The sequence below is a fragment of the Ursus americanus genome, chromosome 24 (assembly GCF_024610735.1).
Source record: "Ursus americanus isolate L20-20 chromosome 24, mUrsAme1.1.p, whole genome shotgun sequence".
Classification (NCBI taxonomy): domain Eukaryota; kingdom Metazoa; phylum Chordata; class Mammalia; order Carnivora; family Ursidae; genus Ursus; species Ursus americanus.
In genome coordinates, this window is record NC_142150.1 from 19756210 (window position 1) to 19775237 (window position 19028).

Consider the following 19028-nt stretch of genomic DNA (forward strand, 5'->3'; position numbering starts at 1 on the left):
TCCCTTAGGTCATTCATCCTTTCAGAAGTACCCGAGCAGTGGACCTCTGGATTCCCTAGCTTCCGGTTCCCGTTAACAACCCTCCCTTCCCGTCTTTCCTAGCCTTCACTTCCTCTGCATAGCGAACTCTGTCCCTACCCTCCTGACCCAGAGTTACTTCAGAGGGCACCGATTTCCTTGGCAGTCAGCCCCATGGCCAGCCAGCTGCTCTCTTAACCATGACCTCTAGACATTGCTCTCCTGGGCCAGATACAGATTTGTTTGTTTTTTTTTTTTACAGGGAGGGATGCGTGAAAAACTCCGCGTATTTGTCATCATGACATAATTTTAAGCACTAACCTTTCAAAAGCAGCTACTAAAATTCTGGACATGAATTAGATTGTATAATCTTCTTCAAAAAAACCACATGCCAGGGATACCCCTGGTGGCTCAACTGGTTAAGTTTGGGACTCTTGGTTTCTCTGCTCAGGTCATGATCTTGGGGTCCTGGGATAGGCTCTGCACCCAGCCCAGAATCTGCTAGCGATTATCTCCCTCTCCCTCTGCTCCAAACCCTGCTCCCCATCTCTCTCAAATAAATAAAATCTTCCAAAAAAAACCCCTAACAACAACAACAACAACAACAACAACACTCCACACCAGGGGCGCCCAGGAAGGCTCAGTCCGTTAAGCTTCGAACTCAATCTCAGCTTAGGTCTTTTTTTTTTTTTTTTTTTAAGATTTTATTTATTTATTTGACAGAGAGAGACAGCGAGAGAGGGAACACAAGTAGGGGGAGTGGGAGTGGGAGAAGCAGGCTTCCTGCCCAGCAGAGAGCCCGATGCGGGGCTCAATGGCAGAACCCTGGGATCACGACCGGAGCCGAAGGCAGATGCTTAACAACTGAGCCACCCAGTCGCCCCTCAGCTTAGGTCTTCATCTCAGGGTCCTGAGTTCAAGCCCCGTTGGAGTCCATGCTGGGTGTGGAGGCTACTTAAAAACAAACAAAAAAAAAAAAAAAAAAAAAAAAACCAAACTCCACGCCCCAGGTGAAGGCACTGAGCAGTTAAGCCACTTGCGGAGTCCCAGGGCTAATCAACGGTGGGACAGGGTTTGCACCCAGGTGGGCTGAGCCTGCGGGGCACTAACCGCTGCCAGCGCCTGGGAGACGCCAAGCAGCGGTGGGAAGCGGGCCGCGTAGGTGTCGGCGCCGGTCACGGGGCCCACACCGAAACGCTGTCTACTTGACTATCGCCCACATCACGACTGAACAGCGCAGGCCGGGAGGGCGGGGGGGCCGCACCTTTTCCTGGCCCGCGGGGCCGCAAGTTACACGCTACCGCGGCGGGCACACGTGACCCGTGGCGGGTGGTGCGCGGCGCCCTGGGCGGGCCGGGCCGGCCGGGGGCGGGACCTGACGGGAGCCCCGCCCCGTCCCGGGCCAGTTAATTGGCGTTCGAGGCGCGGGCGCCCACTCCGCGGTGCAGCGGTCGGTGGAGCTGGGTACCTGGCCGCCACGGCAATGGCCACGGTGCGGGAGAAGGCGGCGGCGCTGAATCTCTCGGCTTTCCACAGCCCGGCGCAGAGGCCTCCCGGTGGGTGCTGAAGACCCCTGTCCGGGGCGTGTGGGGGTCTCAAGGCGGGCCGGGGGGGCTCAGGCTACGGTTCTCGCGCGGGACTGGGACCCCGCCGGGTCCAGCGGGCTGGGCGCAGCTGTAGCCACTCGGGCCGGCACCCCGTGGTCTCGGCGTATGGGGTCCCTCTCCCGCGGGTGGGCTTCGGCGGGCAGACCCCGCCGCCCTCACAGACCAGCTTTTTACTTGGTTCCCCAACTTGAACTTCGCCGCGCGCTCGTCGGTCGTGCCAGGCGCTCTCACTAGGTCTCCAGACAGGCTCCACGTCGTTACTCGTAGCAAGTATATCTGGGCTTGGATGGCTCTTTGCCTTCTGTCCCAACCACAAATCTCGACTCCACAATATGGCCAGGGACCGAGCGCCTCTCTTGCCCACTCTCTTCTCCAGACTTCCTGGGAGTGATGAGTGGTTTTCGTTCGAGGGGAGGAACTTGGCATAAAAAGTATTTGTTCGTTAAATTTTCTGGATAAGCAGTATTTCAGTGAATAGAAGTTGTGAACTTTTTTTTTTTTTTTTTAATGGTTATATGACGTTAGGAGAGACGTTGGTGAATACTGCCGCTAGGTTAATCATATCCTTGGGGGCAATTTGCTTAGCCTTTTGCTTTCTTTGAATCTCCAAACAAATGAACGGAATGGATGATCAGTTCTAAAATTCGGATTCTGGCATATCACAACTCAGTAAGTAAAGGTATTCACATAACACAGCTTTTTTTTTTTTCCTCCCCTTTCTTGAGAAGTTACAACCTTTCCCCCTTTCTGTATCTGCTGCGTGGGGTGTTATAGGTTCCCTATCTGACAAAAACTTTTCCTTTGGAAAATACCTACCAGTGAAACTGACTCCTTCCTCAAGAAGACAGTAGTCAGTGAATTGACTTAGGTCATTTGGGTGCATCTCAATGGCTCTAGTCCTGTGTTGACTTATAATTACTAATGCTCCTTTTAATCTTCAAAATGCTAATGATGAATTGTGATAGAGAACTGCTTTTCTAGGAACGGTCATAATATTGACCTTATTCTCCTCCAATTTAGAGAATTCAGATAAGCATATGATGGCTACATTCAAAATTTCTCTTTGTTTTACGTTGTGAAGAGGAGGGATTCATTCATCATTTGAGAATTGAAAGTTGGAAACAGTCTTGGGAAATCTTTAGGCTTACTTTCTGAGTGAAAGAAATTGCCAACTTTTATGTGATTACAACCATAGCGCCCTGTCTTCTCTAACAGCTGAAATACCAGTTCTGAGCTTTGGGCATTTGTGAACAGGTTCTTAGATGGCACAAGAGAATATGTATTCAAGACTGTCAGAGGGAAGAGCTGAAGTGCTGGTTAGCAGATTTGAACCCAAGGAAAAGACCAGTTTCCTGCACAGCAGGTGCAGTGGAAGGGTCCACTGCCTTTTCTCATTTGTTTTGCTTGCTGGGGTTGGAACCCTACCTGTTAGCATTTGTTAATCCCTCTTCCACCTTTTAGTTCCCTGTCACAGTCCCAGGGAGCACAGTAATAGGAGCCTGTACTTCTTGGTTCCTTGCTATTGGCTTTCCGTGTGTTCTGGCAAGCAGCTTTGTACTCTTCTTCGTTCTCTACTGAATAGAGACCCTAAAGGGGCTGTAACGACCAGGGACCTGATTTATGTAGAAGAAATAAATGCTATAAGCTAATTGTTCACCATGTACTTCGAAGACATTTGCCTTTTAATAGAGACAAAGAAGAAAGTGGTATGTTATCCTGTTATCCCTTCATACTGTAACCTAATTCTTTGAATTCACCTGGTGTCACTTTTCCAGGGAGCTCAAAGTACTTCCCATATGCTATCTCATTAATCTGTATGAATTAAAGTAGGGGCCAATGCCTACTTTTGTGGATACTTCTCTTAACCTCTTTTAAAATTGTTCCTATTAGAAGAGATTTCTTTTACATACTCTACCTACTTGCAGCCTTCTTTTTAGAGGTAGTCCCAGGCTTCAGCCTGACATCTCTAATACCATGTAAGAGGAAAACAAATTTGGACTACCAAAACCAATATGCAGTTAAAAACGTTGCATATTGGTATCAGTGTATAGCAAGTTTTTCCCATGTAGTCACAGCTGCCTATTTGAATGCCAAAAACTCAGTTCTCTACATTTATCTATTTTCATAAGGTTTTGGTTAATGTCCAATAGATGTAGTTCTTTTTGTTTGTCTTGACAATTCTGTGAGTAATGTTTTAAAACCTCTTGAAAAAAAATAATTCTTTAAATTCTCTTTAATCCTAAATGACTTAGGGTTTTTTTTTTTTTAAATCTTTTAAGACTTTATTTATTTGAGAGCGAAAGAGCAGAGAGGGAGAGAATGAGCATCAATGGGGGGAAGAGCAGAGGGAGGGGAGAAGCAGGCCTCCTGTGGAGCAGGGAGACCAATGCAGGGCCTATCCCAGGATCCCGGGATCATGACCTGAGATGAAGGCAGACACTCAACTGACTGAGCCACTACATGACTTAGGATTTATATATAATTTTCTGATGAAGAGTTAAATCCTCTGGTATGTGACACATCTTGTCTTATCTGCTAGCAGTCTTTATTGAATACTATTTAAAGCTTGACATCATCAGGTGGTGTGAATAGTTAAAGGATAAATTCCTTGAAGGTAGAGACTCTGTCCCCTTAGTTCAGAGGAAGGAAGAAGTAAGATACCTTCCCTTTTCTTTTTATTTTTAAAATAAACTTTTAGAATTTTGGAATAGATTTAGATTTACAAAAAAGTCATGAAGTTGGTATATAGAGTTCCCGTATGCCCTTCACTCCTTTGTCCTTACTATTAACATCTTACATTAGTGTACTACATTTGTCACAATTAATGAACTAATGGTAACACATAATTACTAACTGAAGTCCATACCTTATTCAGGTTTCCTTAATTTTTGCCTAATGTTCTTTTTCTGTTCCAGGCTCCCGTTCAGGATATTACATTACATCGAGTCCTTAGGCTCTTTTAGACTGTGACAGTTTCCCACTTTGTTTTGAGTTACACATCTGTTCATTGCTGGGTACTGATGGTAGCCGCTTCACGTATATTGTCTCCTGTGATTCTCACAGTAACTGAGAGAAGTGGACCTAGCTCTCTTTTGCAACAGAAAAGTTACGCTGTTTGCCCAAGATTGCATTATTAGTAAATGATGGAGCTGAGAATAGAACCCAGGTATCTGGGACTCCAACACTCATGCTTTTGTCTTACTCTTTGTCTCTTTGTATCCACAGAAACTAGCGCTGTGCCTGCTGCATTAACACAAGTTTCCGTGTCCTAATAGTATTCAATTAACCCACAGTTTCTGAACTTTGGGCACTGTTGACATCTTCTTTGTCGTGGGGGCTCACCTGTGTTTAGCAGCATCCCTAGCCCCTCTACTCACTGAACTCCAGTAGCACTTCTCCTTCCTCAGCTTGTGACAACCAACAATGTCTCCAGACATTGCCAAATATCGAGTTGGGAGTAAAATCATCCACTAAGAACCACTGCATTAACCCTCCTTTACAAATTTTTAGTAGCTGGCAATCATCTACAACTCACAAGTATTGAGTAACCAAATCTATTATGTGAGGCAGTCTAGAAGGCAATTAAATAATTTGAACTTCTGCAAACTATAAGGACATTTGAAAAAAGAAGGCACTAACTCACTGTTCAAGTTTTGTGGAAAACTGCCTAACATGAGCTATCTGAATTCTTTTTTTCCCCCCGTGGGGTAGGGGCAGTCTAATGCCCGAGAATGAAAAGGAGATTGTTACATGTTCATTTCGAAGTAGCTTTTTTTTTTTCGCCATAATTCTGTGTGTGTTTACCTTGCATTGGGATCCACTTTTATAGTGTGTATATGATCTTCTAAGGAGGTGACTAATCCTGCTCATTTGAAGTGATTATGGAATCGTTTTTGCCTTTAAATAGGTTTCACCAGCAGGGCTGTAGTAGATGTGTCGCACAGGTTATAGTTGAAGCTGATTATCCCTTTGTAACTTTTGAGTAAATGTACTTTCTTGACACGTCTCCCTTATGACTTGATTTTTAGGGAATAACGTGATTATTTAGCGTGTATTTATGGAAGGGGAAGATAATTGTTAGTTTCACACATATATATATCGGAGTTCAACGTTAGAAATTCAACTCTTTTATTGTTGGTGAACTTTTCTTGGGTAGATTTCAAATACATGCAAAGGACAGGTCTTGGTTTTGAAAAGTAACTGTTGCTTTCCAGCTAATAAAGATGAGTGCTTGAGAAATGAATGTTAACTAGCCTAGCTTCATATAGCGCCTACGAGCATGTATAGTATGTTATAGATCTAGTTTAAAACAATTTCTGAGCCTCTTGTTAGGCCACCTTCCAAAAAGCTTTTTATCTGATAAGGTCACATTTGTTCCTATGCCTCATTTCTTACCATATTTTCTGTGGTGTTCAATGTCCATATCTAAATGGAGATGGGTAGAATTTCAGTCTCTAAAATCCTATAATCAGATGTTTAGACCAGAAACCAACCTTAAACACAGGGTTCAGCTCTTGTATCAGTAAACGAAGAAACCAACCTATAGAGGTTAAGTCTCTTATCCAAGGTTATCACAGCTAATCTCTAGAATCTTTGATCCTTTCATCATGATGCTTTTAGAACATTCTTGACCAAATGTAAATAAGGAAGCATCAAGATGCAGATAGTGATGGATTTTATTTTATTTTATTTTATCTTATTTATTTTAGAGAGGGGAGAGAGGGGGTTGGGGCAGGAGCAGAGGGAGAGGGAGAGAGAGAATCTCAAGCAGGCTCCACCCCCAGCATAAAGCCCGATGTGTGGCTCCATCTCACAACCCTGAGATCATGACCTGAGCCAAAATCAGGAGTCGGACGCTTAACTGACTGGGGCGCCTGGGTTAAGGTGAGCATCACTAGTAATTAGATAGTGATGACTTTTAAAGAAATGTCTAGCTCATATGCAAGTGAGAGCTGGGGACAAGCTGAAGCTGAAATTCCGATGCTAGATTTACAAAGCACTCTTTGTCTACTTCTGGTTTCTTGAACCCTATTTAGAAGTCACAGTAATTTGTCTCACTGGGCTATGGTCTGCTATACCCATATTCATTTCAGCTCTTAGATGATGATAAATAAGTTTCAAACCAGCATGTGGGGGATCTGTGTTCAACTGGTGAAGTCAGCATTAAAAAAAACAGGTTATCCTGGTGTGGGTTTTGGCACATGTACTTGTCAAGTGCAGGGTATATTATGTATTAAAGTATCTGTATGAACATGAGCTAGTTTGGGTCTGTGGGTGGTGGTGCTTGAGGGGAAATATCCCAGGATGCAATGTTGGGAATTAATGGTCAGTGAGAACAGAGGGGACCTGAAAGGGCTGAATTGTATCATGCCTGGAGGACTCTGGAAACATTGTGTGGTTCATAGGTGCCTACCATCCTGCTCTAACCTGTTCTTTAATCTTTTATGCTGTGTTATCCAACCTGCAAAACTTCCTGATTTCCCATATTTAAGCAGCAAGTTAATATGCGGAAATTTATCCTTCTTCCTTCCCCTCGAAGATTAGCCTTTCCCATGTCACTGAAACCTTCTTACTTACCTACTTGTAGCTCAACTCTTATGACTGAGGTGTTTCAAATTTAATATCATTACCAGCCTATTTCACTGCTACTTAAAAGGCCCTCTGATCTCTACAAGCTTGAATCTTATTTTCCTCTCCTCTCCTATTCCTGTGTACTGAGACTAGTATATATTATAGAATTTATGATATCCTACTTTATTTTAGGACTAATGTCTACTGTTTTTATTTATTCATTTATTTAATGACTGCTTTTTTAAAAAAATATTTATGTATTAGAGAGTGGGAGCAGGAGTGGGGGGAGGGGCAGAGAGAGCGGGAGAAGCAGACTCCCCGTGGAGCAGGGAACCCAATGCAGAACTTGATCCCAGGACCCTGAGATCATGACCCAAGCCAAAGGCAGACACTCAACCGACTGAGCCACCCAGGCACCCATGACTGCTGTTTTTGAATAGCTTTGTTAAGGGTTCACAGTCTTTTTTTTTTTTTTTTTTTTTTTAGTTTTAGTTTTTAAAGTTTGTTTCTTCTAATCTCATTGGCTTGCTTAAAGCTCTTTCACTAAATCCAAGCCTTCAGTGAAAGGTTGATGCTAATAAAACTGTCCAGTGACTTACTTTTAATATATTTACATTTAAGTCCTAGAAAAAGTATATATTTACTACCTGTGAAATTGGGTTTAACTCAGGAGCCTCAATTTCCTCAAATTAAGATTATTAATAAGTATTTCAGAGAAGTTTATCAGGATTAAACAAGAGAAGGCAGAGCTTGTCATATTTAAGTATTCAAACATTAGTTGTTAATAATAATATAATGAAGACTTGAAAAAAGACTAAAGAGCATACATTAAATTTATTTAAATCTCAGCTATAATCTCTAGTATTTTAAGAAGTTAAGAATATTAACTGTGAACATTCCTTTTATTTAGTTGTTGTGACTGGAAACAGTGCAGCTACTCCTGGGTTCTAGACACCAGGAATGACCTGGACAGATTTTGAGATTTCATTAAGTGCTCCATTCTGGCTTTATTCAGTAGATATTAAATACTGTGCCAGTAGTAAATCTATTTCCAGCTTGGTTTATCTAGTTGATTCTCCATAATTCAGTCCTTAAAACTGCTTACATGACATTTGGAAAACAGGCATCAATCACTGTCTTCTTTGTTTAGTACTGGATTATGAAGTATCTTGAATTTTAAAATATAAAAACAGTCTTGCTGATTATTTTAAACTAACACAATAATTGGTAGTTAAATTACCCATCTATTTTTGGCGTGGGAAGTATACAAATAAATAGTAAAGGGCTTTATCTGTATGCCTGTGTGTATGCTAGTGATTTTCATGGTGAAGATGTTAAAATTTCTAGTAGCTACAAAATGACAGTATAAGTGAATACAGTGTGATGGTTTACTGTGATTCTTTTATTTATTATAATATAACAGATGAATTCCAAATGACCCACTTAAAATTTATGACCCTAATACATTAAGTGGCGTTTTAATGTCCTTCAGGAACTTATCTTTGTCTTCATCTCATACATTCTATTTTATCTAAAAAGGCAGGAAGGTAATTTCAGGTAGCAGTTTCTTTAATTATAGCTCCCCTTATTCCTTACGTTGTACTGATGCATAGTTTTCCTTTTTACGTGACCTTGAGGGAAGTAATAAGTTTTCAACTTCTCTGTCAGAGTATCCTAAAAATAAAGGAAGTAATACACTTAGCAAAGCTGGGGGCTTAAAAATTAGAACCACTGAATATCCAGAGGATCATTGAAAAGCGTAACACATAAAAAGGCGTACTCTGTGTTTATGTAAAGAGAGAGCCAGCCAGCCAGCCAACAAGCTGATGATTAGCTGGACTCTGTTCCATCAGCTTATTAAAACTAAGGGCCATTTTTTTCCTTTTAATTGTTTCTCCTTTTCTTTGTAGCTTTGCCAAATATCCGTTTATTACAACGAGGAAAAATGTGATAAATCTTTGGAAGCATGTTTTCTTTCTTTTCTGTTTGGCTAAAACCTTGCTCAATTTCTGTGCTTTTCCTATCTTTGTGGTAGGTTGTGAGCTCCTATTGGGCAGGAACCAGTTTTCCCTGTTACAAAGTACTTAACTCATAAGCCTGCATAATAGGAAGCTTTAAAAATATTAGTTTACTCCAACCTCTGTGTGTGTGTCTATAACTATACATCTATTTACCGATAAGTGCTTTAAAATGGTACAGACCATGAGCCAAACTCCAGTAGCACCTCTTAGAATATAATGTCTGGAAGTTACACTGAACCTCTGTGAATCTATTTTCCGTCTCTCAAATAGAGATTATATCTACCTCATTTGCTAATGACCTAAATGTGAGGCACTCAGTAGAGTTCCTTGCACATAATTAGTAACTGCCACAAGGACCTGCTTGATCTGCACTCCCCCACCCCGAAGACCATTTCCACTCCCCTCTGATCTCACTTCCTACTGTTCTCCTCCTGGTCACCCACTCAGGCCATGCTGGCCTTGTTCCTCCTCTCCTGGCCAACCACACTCACTTCTTGGGCCTTTGTTCTTTCTGTTCTCTCTGCCCTTTCCCCAAATATCTGGATAGGTTGCTTCCTGGTTTTACTCAGTCTTCTGCTCAGATGCCACCTTCTCAGATCTTTCCAGACATCCCCTTTAAAATAGTGTTCTCCTCCTCACCAGGCTTTACTTTTCTCCTTAGCATTCATCCAACACGTACAGACTGTCTGTATCTTCCCACAGAGTAAGAGGTCTGTGAGATCAGGGACTTTATCTTGCTCACCGATGTATCTTAGCCCATAGAACAGTATTCAGCATACAGTAGGCACGACATTGTAGATGAGCTGCTCCTGATTGAAAGTTCAGTAACGAGCTGACCTCATAATTGTTCCTCATTAATAACTTTGGAAATTGCCACGTTTTGCTTAAGGATTGCTCCGACCCGATTATAAATGAACGAGGTTACTCTGCGTTTTTCCCATTGCAGGTTTCAGTGTGGCCCAGAAACCATTCGGAGCCACATATGTGTGGAGCAGCATCATAAACACTCTTCAAACACAGGTGGAGGTGAAAAAGCGAAGACACCATTTAAAAAGACACAACGACTGCTTTGTTGGTTCGGAAGCTGTGGATGTCGTTTTTTCTCACCTAATTCAGCATAAATATTTCGGTGATGTAGATATTCCTCGGGCCAAAGTGGTGAGAGTGTGTCAAGCACTTATGGACTACAAAGTATTTGAACCAGTTCCAACCAAAGTCTTTGGAAAAGACAAAAAACCTACGTTTGAAGATAGTAGTTGCAGCCTTTATAGATTCACAACCATACCCAACCAAGACAGTCAGTTAGGCAAAGAGAATAAACTATATTCGCCTTCCAGGTTCGTATATAATGTTAGATTATCCTGGGGATATTGGCAGGATTTCATCTACTTTTTAGCGAGAGGTTGACTGGCTTTATGTTATTTTGGGAATTGTAAATTAGGCCAACGTCTGGGTCTGTGGGGAAATTTGATAAAATACAGTTAATTTCTGTTTATTTGCTATCTCCTGGAATTCTTACTACTCGTATTTTATATTTATCAGAAACAGTCAACAAATTTTGATTTTTTTCTGCTTCAATTTTCAATTATAGTGTAAAAAAGATGTTAGAAAGTTTATCCCCAAAGTGGTATGAGAACAGAAAAGGTGAAGGGAGGCAAGTGGGTTATCACAAGAATCCAGGACATGGCAGATGTTGAAGTATGAAAGGCAGGTGGGACCCAGATTGCAGAGGGTTTCACTGCAGTCAATCATACAGGTGTTGGGGAGGCCACAGAAAATGACAGTGTGTCTTAGAAAGGTCATCCTGGCAGCCATACTGAGAGCCTGATGGGGAGAGCCAGATAGGAATCTATTCCAGTCTACAGATGAGGGTAAAGTGAGCAGCGGTGGTAAAGAAGGAATCATGTCAAGGGAGCCTGGGGGACAGCACTGTAGAACCCAGGGCTTGAAATGGATGTATGTGATGAGTACATAATTAACTTGGTTATTTGTCATGAAATAAGACGTTTCCCTTTTATTTCCTTCAGCTAAACTGTAGAGGTGACCGTGTAACCGAAGCTCTTATAATTCGGATGTGACCCAAGGAGTTTTAGTGTTATTGACTTTCAATTATTTTTAATGTATAGTGTACCAAATATTGTGTATTTTTAGTGTATTTGGTGTATCAAATATCTTAATGTCTTAACTTTAAAGACTCTCTATTTAAAAGATGATAACACTTATTTCTCTATATAGGAAGGATATATGAGGGTAAGATAGGGCAAAATCACTGCTTTCCAGATCCACATTCTTTTTCTGAAACCTTTGAGGCCACGTGCATTTAGAAATTTGGAACTTTGGAGGTTTTAAAAAGATAATTTTGTACAGAGACGATATATTAGATAACACTCCTAGAAGGATCTGGGAGAGCATCTGGTAACCAAACGCATTAATATTTCTGCAGTAAACAAAATACTCATACTAACTGGGATAAGTAAAGACTTTGGTAGTCTCAGGACAGGTTTTGTCACCATGTGAGTTCTGAATAAACTTTAGATTTCTCATAGCTTTTGGGGTATCAGAATTGTAAGTAAAGGATTATAGGTCTATATTTGGAAAATGAGCACTACCCACCAAATAATGCCCCAGAAATAGACATAACTGATAAAAACAGTAAGCATAATGAAGGTGGGATTATGTTTTAAAATTGGAGATAAAAATTTTAGTCATCAAATTGCTTAAATCTAAAATATTCAAAGGAAAAATTTAGAGTATATATATTTAGGCTCGAGAGAGAGAAGGTGGACGCTTTTGTATTCTACTCTTAGAATTTGCATTTGTTGTGTTTTTGCTCTGAAATACACAAACTTTGTAGAAACTCAGCTCTCTGATAGTTAAGTATTTGGGCTTACTAATAAACATTAATTTAAAAAATAAATTCATTTTAGGTATTCAGATGCATTATTTAAGTCATCTGATATCAAATCAGCAAGTTTAGAGGACCTGTGGGAAAATCTGAGTTTAGAGCCTACTAACTCCCCTCCTGTAAACATCTCTGCAACCTTGTCTCCACAAGGTAAGTAAAGATGATACAAGTAAGAAATAGAAGACCAACTTCAGATAAAATTAGTTATTTAAAACTTTTCAATCTTAACCTTTATTAGAATTTAAATATTCAGAGCACAAAGAAAGAGTACACTGTGTATTAAAGCTGTTTATATTAAGTTTTAACAGAGGTCTATTATCTTTAACAAATAGATCAGTGTTGCAATTCTTGAACACTGACTTTTGTCCTATCAGCTGGCAGAGGTTCAAATCTGCAGTGTTTTGCGTGCAGATTTTTACTTATTTAAAATATGCTCTCAGATGTTTCTTTCTCTAACACTTTATTAGGTTAAATAAAATTTTCAAAATCACATTAAAACATTAACAGAACTCTTATGTTCTTCCTTGTCTATCGCGATGGAATGCAGATTAATGACTGATTTCCACCTTCCCTCCCCCATGCCAGTTGTGGAAACCCTGAGTGGAACAATCTGCAGCCAATAGTTTCAAACCAGTTTTCAGATTGAATAATGAATCATTCTTTCTTCCAAAGTCCTTATTAACATGTTATATGACTTGATCTCTTATCTCTGCCATATTGCTTTTACAGTAAAAGAATGAAAAGAATTCCTGTTGTCTAAAGTCTGTTCTCCTACACTTTAAACAAATCTCGAATTGTTTCACTTTGTCATAAGAAACCACTTCATAAGTAAGGTTGACTTTTTTCCTCTTCTTTTCTTTTTCTTTTCTTCTTTTTTTTTTTTTTGCCACAAATTTATACCTTAGACTTGCCTAGACAAATATCATGGTGAGCATTAGTAAATATGGTTACTTTTCACTTTGTCATTTTTCCTGTGTAGTTATTAATGAAGTATGGCAAGAAGAAACAATTGGACGTCTACTGCAGCTTGTAGACCTTCCACTTCTTGACTCCTTACTCAAACAGCAAGAGTTTGTATCTAAAGCTCCTCAGCCTAAGAGACAACCTGACTTGGTCAACAGCAGTAACTACCTGGATCGAGGGATTCTTAAGGCTTACAGTGACTCTCAGTATGTGGAAATACATCTATCTCAATAATTTGAGTGTTTTGTAGGAAAATCGTAGATAATGGTTTTAAGAGAATCTTTTGAATTCTTCTGTCCACAGAATCAGATATGCATTAGTCAGTTGATAATTATCAGGACTTGGGAAAGTGAAGAACAAAATTACCTTGGTCAAAATTAGAAAGAGATGTAATTTTCATTATTTTTATGTTTGCATTTTTGTTTCTCACATAACTTGCACATCAAGTGAAAATGATTATAGTCCATCGTCTTATCTTTGTTAAAATGTAGGGCTCTCTGGTCTTTAAAGGAATCTGGAACAAAAGTAACAGATTTGGCAAATTCTTAGACTCGTTTGACTATCTATACTTTTATGCTTCTCCAGAATATCTCGAATATGTATTTTTTAATTAACTAGTTTTATTAAAGAAATGGAATGACAGTAACTCTTGCTCTCATATCTGACTATCATTCTTCTGAATATAAATCTTAAGATGTGAAGGCTTAACTTCAGGTGCTAAGGGAAGTATGATTTTTTTTTCCCCTTAAGGAAGAGTTCTATATTCCTTAAACCTTCGATACTTTTCCTGAGTAAAATTATTAAAGGTTAAAATTTTGCATTTTCTAGCTTATTTTTTAATTGCTTTGCCTCAGCAGATCGTGTTCAGTAGTTAGGGAGATGGGAATGTTTAAAAGAAACGTAACATATTTTTCAGTACTTTTTTACAATTTCCACAGTCCAATGAACCATTAATAGTTGATTATCAAAAGGTAGTTTAAAACCTTAAGCAAAAAAAAAAAGTTAATCCCAACATACTAGTTATTGAACTGTGTGTATAATAGGAGGATTATTATTCAACAAGAATTTAAATCATGAGAACTGAGGGGAAAAAAAGATAAATAAAATTGAATAAATCACACCTATAATTCTTTTTTTTTTTTTTGAAGGTGGGGGAGGGGCAGAGGGCTACAGAGAATATTAAGCAGATTCCACCCCCAACATGGAGCTGGAGGTGGGGCTGGATCTCAGGATTCTGAGATCATGACCTGAGCTGAAATCAAGTCAGACGCTTAACTGACTGAGTCTCTAGGTGCCCTGCATACCTATAATTCTTAAAAAAAAAAAAAAAAAAATTTAAATCCTATTCTATAATCTAGTTCTTTTTTTTTTTTTTTTTTTAGATTTTATTTTTAAGTAATCTCGATACCTGTCATGGGGCTCGAACTCACAACCCCAAGATCAAGAGTTGCACGCTCAACTGACTGAGCCAGCCAGGTGCCCCATAGTTCTACAACCTAAAGTAACATATGAAGACATTTTATAATTACCTTACATTTTAAATACAGAGTTAGAAATTGTGCTAGAAGTGCCCTTCAATATCACCTCACTGCATCTTACTGTGAACTTGAAGCGGATGCTCAGAAAGGTGACATGACCTGCCCGATATAATGCTCCTGGGTGGTGGGAGAATTAGTCGTCCTGGGTTCATAGCAGAGCACAGGATTGTTCTTTTTTAAAACTACATATAAAATATATAATGTATATTAACAAGTTGAATATTAAAAGTTATTCTAGAATTCTATTTCTTGAAATGTAGCATTTTTCTGAAGTTACCCAAGTGGCATTTTATTACAAATGGAAATTAATATTTAATTATTTTTGAAACCCTACCTTATCTTCCTCTGTTCTCTCCTAGCCAGAGTGAGAGATAATAGATCACAGAGCTCTGAAGTACAGCACATCATGTTAGAAAAATACTGGCCTAGGAGTCAGATCTGGGATCTAGTCCTAACTGGGACCCTGAGCAAGTAACTTAGAGTTTCTGGGCCTCTGTTGTAAATTTAAGAGTAGACTTTGAATTTTGATATCCTTTTCAGTTTACATTGTATTGGATAGCTTCTGTTTTCACTTCAAAAAGCAAAAGAAGACATATGAAGCCAAACTTTTTGTCTGTCATACATGATCTTGCTGTATTTTAAAAATAATTACACATATCTATATCTAAGTGTAAAGAAATTTATCCTCATGGCAAACTTGAAAGAGGTAGTAAATTAGGTACTGTGTGTATATTTGTTTTTCTTTGCTTTTTAAAATAATTAAAATAATTTTTTTTTAAATAATTTTTCCCCCGTAGGGAAGATGAATGGCTCTCTGCAGCAACTGACTGCTTAGAATACCTTCCAGACCAGATGGTGGTGGACATAAGCAGAAACTTTCCTGAGCAACCAGATAGGATAGACTTAGTGAAAGAACTTGTGTTTGATGCCATTGGCAAATATTACAGTAGTAGGGAACCTCTGTTAAATCACTTATCTGATGTTCATAATGGCATTGCAGAACTCTTAGGTAAGTAAGATCTTACTGGCTACTGGAATTTGTCTTTTGGAGGAAACAGGAAAATTTAATTATCCTCAGAATGAACCAAAATGGCACTGCTTCAAACTCGATGTGAATCTGGATTAATCCATGGAAAGTATGTTTATTCCAAAACTTCTAGGTCTCATTTGCAAGGAGCCTTTAATAAACTCTAAAGTTATGCAGGAACTTCTGGTTCGCACAGGAGAACGCTGCCCTCATTCACTGGAAGTTTAATAGGTATAGATTGGCAGTTCTCTTCTTTAGAAAGCACTACCCACACCACCACACTCCCTACTTCGTTGTCTTCAAAATGGCGGACACTCTGTCCCTCTACCAATGAGCTGGACTGTTCCACATGGTTTGTTGAAAACAAGTTGGGGGTTCCAGAGAATCCATTCTGTTTTTCTCAGGTAGAGTTGGATACATCAGTACTTTACACATAGTGTATCCTCGAAACGTGTTGAATTAATGAAAAGCAGGCTGGGAATTTATTTACAAAGCCAAGAGTTAGATTTAACATCCTAAGATAGTCATGACAAGGATTTAGGGTATCAGTTGCCAGTCTGAGAATAGGCTGCCTTGATGGTTGGTATTGGTCATTTACTGTAATTCCTAGTCATTTTGTTTTGTTTTGCTTTTGCAAATAGTTTTGAGTAAGTTTAGCGTTTAGCTTCAGCTTTACCTTGAGTTTTGTTCCCTCTTTTAGTCATCTTTGGTCAAAATTAAAAGCAGTTTTTTTCTTTTGACTGAAGTGAACGGGAAGACTGAAATAGCATTAGAAGCCACTCAGCTCTTTCTAAAGCTTTTGGACTCCCAAAATAGAGAAGAATTTAGAAGACTGCTGTATTTCATGGCTGTTGCAGCACATCCTTCTGAATTTAAATTACAGAAAGAAGTAAGTCTTTTGTCTAAATGTTAATCGTATTCGAGTAGCCTTAGTACTTACAGGACCCACATGTCAAATTATTTCACATCGGTATCAAGTATGCTGAAATGAGTAATGGCTACTAATATTCAACATTGCCTTTTCTATTAAACTCCTTCTTTTAAATATACATTATTGGGTGTGTTTTATTTTTATAGAGTGACAACAGAATGGTTGTGAAAAGGATATTCTCAAAAGCGATTGTTGACAATAAAAATTTATCCAAAGGCAAAACTGATCTTCTTGTACTCTTTTTAATGGATCATCAAAAAGATGTTTTTAAGGTAAAATTCTGAAAGTAATCAAGTTGAGCTTATGTAATAGATAAGGGATTCAATTTGAATAATCTGTATCCCTCCTTTTTTTTTTTTTTTTAAAGATTCCAGGAACTCTACATAAAATTGTTAGTGTTAAGCTCATGGCCATTCAGAAGGGAAGAGATCCAAATAGAGACACAGGTAATCTGAGACATACAGTTTTCATGATCTTCCAGAGATAAATTCCTAGTGTTTATTTGAAAGTGTTTTGTTTTAAGTAGTTGCACTTTAATTTCAACTAAACTTTAAATTCCTCGGAGTTATCCAGACTTAGCAGAGAGCCTCCTTATGTCAAAAAGTAACTTGACCAGGGTTAGAAAGTCAGCAGTGCTTAGCATCTTCAATGCATTTTACAAGCTGGGGAATAAGAATATAAATGTAAAAATATAGCTAATTTTTTTTTTTTAGTTAAATCTGAGGAATAGATTCATTAATTGAACTTTTTACTTTTAAACATAAAGGATATATATATTGCCAGAGAATTGATCAAAGTGATTATTCTGACCATACACAGAAGACAACCAAGGATGAACTAATGAATTTACTAAAGACTATTGATGAGGATTCAAAACTGTCTGCTAAAGAGAAGAAAAAATTGCTAGGTCAGTTCTATAAGTGTCATCCAGACATCTTTATTGAGTATTTTGGGGACTGAGTTTTTAATGTCTGTATATAACTTATGTATTTTAAGAATAAATTATGTATCCTAAATATCTAATCCCATTTGTAATTTTAGATGTTCTAAATATGAAATTGTACTTAATAAAACGTTTTTTGTATAACCTTCCGTGTCTGAAACTATTAGATGGTGTATTGCTATTAAGTATTGACCTCCTTAGGGTGAACTGATATATAAGTACTGTGCCCAATACTTTAAAGAACATCGTAGGAACTTAATAATACGACACTGTGGTGTTTACATAACAAAGTATTAAATAGTAAGGAAGTCTGTAATTACAAGTTAATAGGGGTGTAGTTTTTACCTTGAGAGGTACTCCTTAAAGATACAAGATAGAAACTCAGGCTATGATAAAATGAATTTGCTAATTACTATAAACAGTAGACAAGTCAGAAATTGAACTGTCCTAATGATTTTGAAAACTTCAACATCTTTTAAAGTTTCTTGTGGAAAAATTCAAACAAATATAAAAATGGGGGAGAATAGAATAATAGAATAACTTCCATGTACTCATTATCCACTTTCAACAATTGGCAATTCATAGCCAATCTCATTTAATCTATAGCCCCGTGCATTCCTTGCTCCCACCCCAGCAAACTTCAGACATCCTGTCACTTCATCTATTAAATTTCAGAATGCATGGCTAAAAGATAAGGGCATTTAAAAAAAAAATAACCACAATGTCATCATTACATACACACAAACCCACAATTCCTTAATACCATCAAATATGCAGTCACTAGTCACATTTTCTGATCTCAAATGACTTCGACAGTTTATTCACATAGGGATCCATTAAAGTCCATAAATCGCAATTGGTTAATGTGCTTCTTAAGTCTCTTTTAATCTATATGTTCTTCTTTTAACTCCTCCTTCTTCCTTCTCCTCCTTTTCTCTCTCTGCCTCTGTCATTGAATGAACCCGGTCAGTTCTTGAGTTTCTCCACAGTCTGGATTTTGCTGATTGCAAGCCTATATTATCTTTTATCAGTTTCTTCTCATATCCTGTACTTCTTGAGAACTGGTTGTTAGCACTAAAATCTTCAACTTTTCATTCAGGGTCATGATCATTTTGGAACTGCACTGTCAAGATATATTGGATAATCAGGACGCCTGGGTGGCTCAGTTGGTTAAGCATTTGCCTTCGGCTAAGGTCATGATCTCAGGGTCCTGGTATTGAGCCCCGAGTCGGGCTCCCTGCTCAGTGGGGAGTCTGCTTCTCCCTCTCCCTCTTCCTGCTGCTCCCCTGCTCATGTTTTCTCTTTGTGTGTCAAATAAATAAAATCTTTAAAAAAAAAGATTAAAAGGAAACTGAATTTTTCTACTTAGACTTTTAAAGAGAGGTAGGGAGTGTGGGGCACCTGGGTGGCTCAGTTGTCAAGCATCTGGCTTTGGCTGAGGGCATGACTCTGGGATCGAGCCCATCAAGCGTCTGGCTTTGGCTCAGGCCGTGATCCCAGGGTT

The 19028-nt window shown here is 38.9% G+C and overlaps 1 protein-coding gene across 1 annotated transcript; it reads left to right on the forward strand.

The window, feature by feature from the left end:
- Positions 1-1429: 1429 nt before the first annotated feature.
- DEPDC7 (DEP domain containing 7) lies at positions 1430-17668 on the forward strand. Its single transcript, XM_045808543.2, has 9 exons — positions 1430-1574; positions 10164-10554; positions 12145-12272; positions 13102-13291; positions 15421-15632; positions 16397-16539; positions 16728-16853; positions 16949-17027; positions 17348-17668. The coding sequence occupies exons 1-9, from the start codon at positions 1502-1504 to the stop codon at positions 17539-17541; spliced, it is 1536 nt and encodes a 511-aa protein (XP_045664499.2). The 5' UTR covers positions 1430-1501; the 3' UTR covers positions 17542-17668.
- The last annotated feature ends 1360 nt before the right edge of the window (positions 17669-19028 follow it).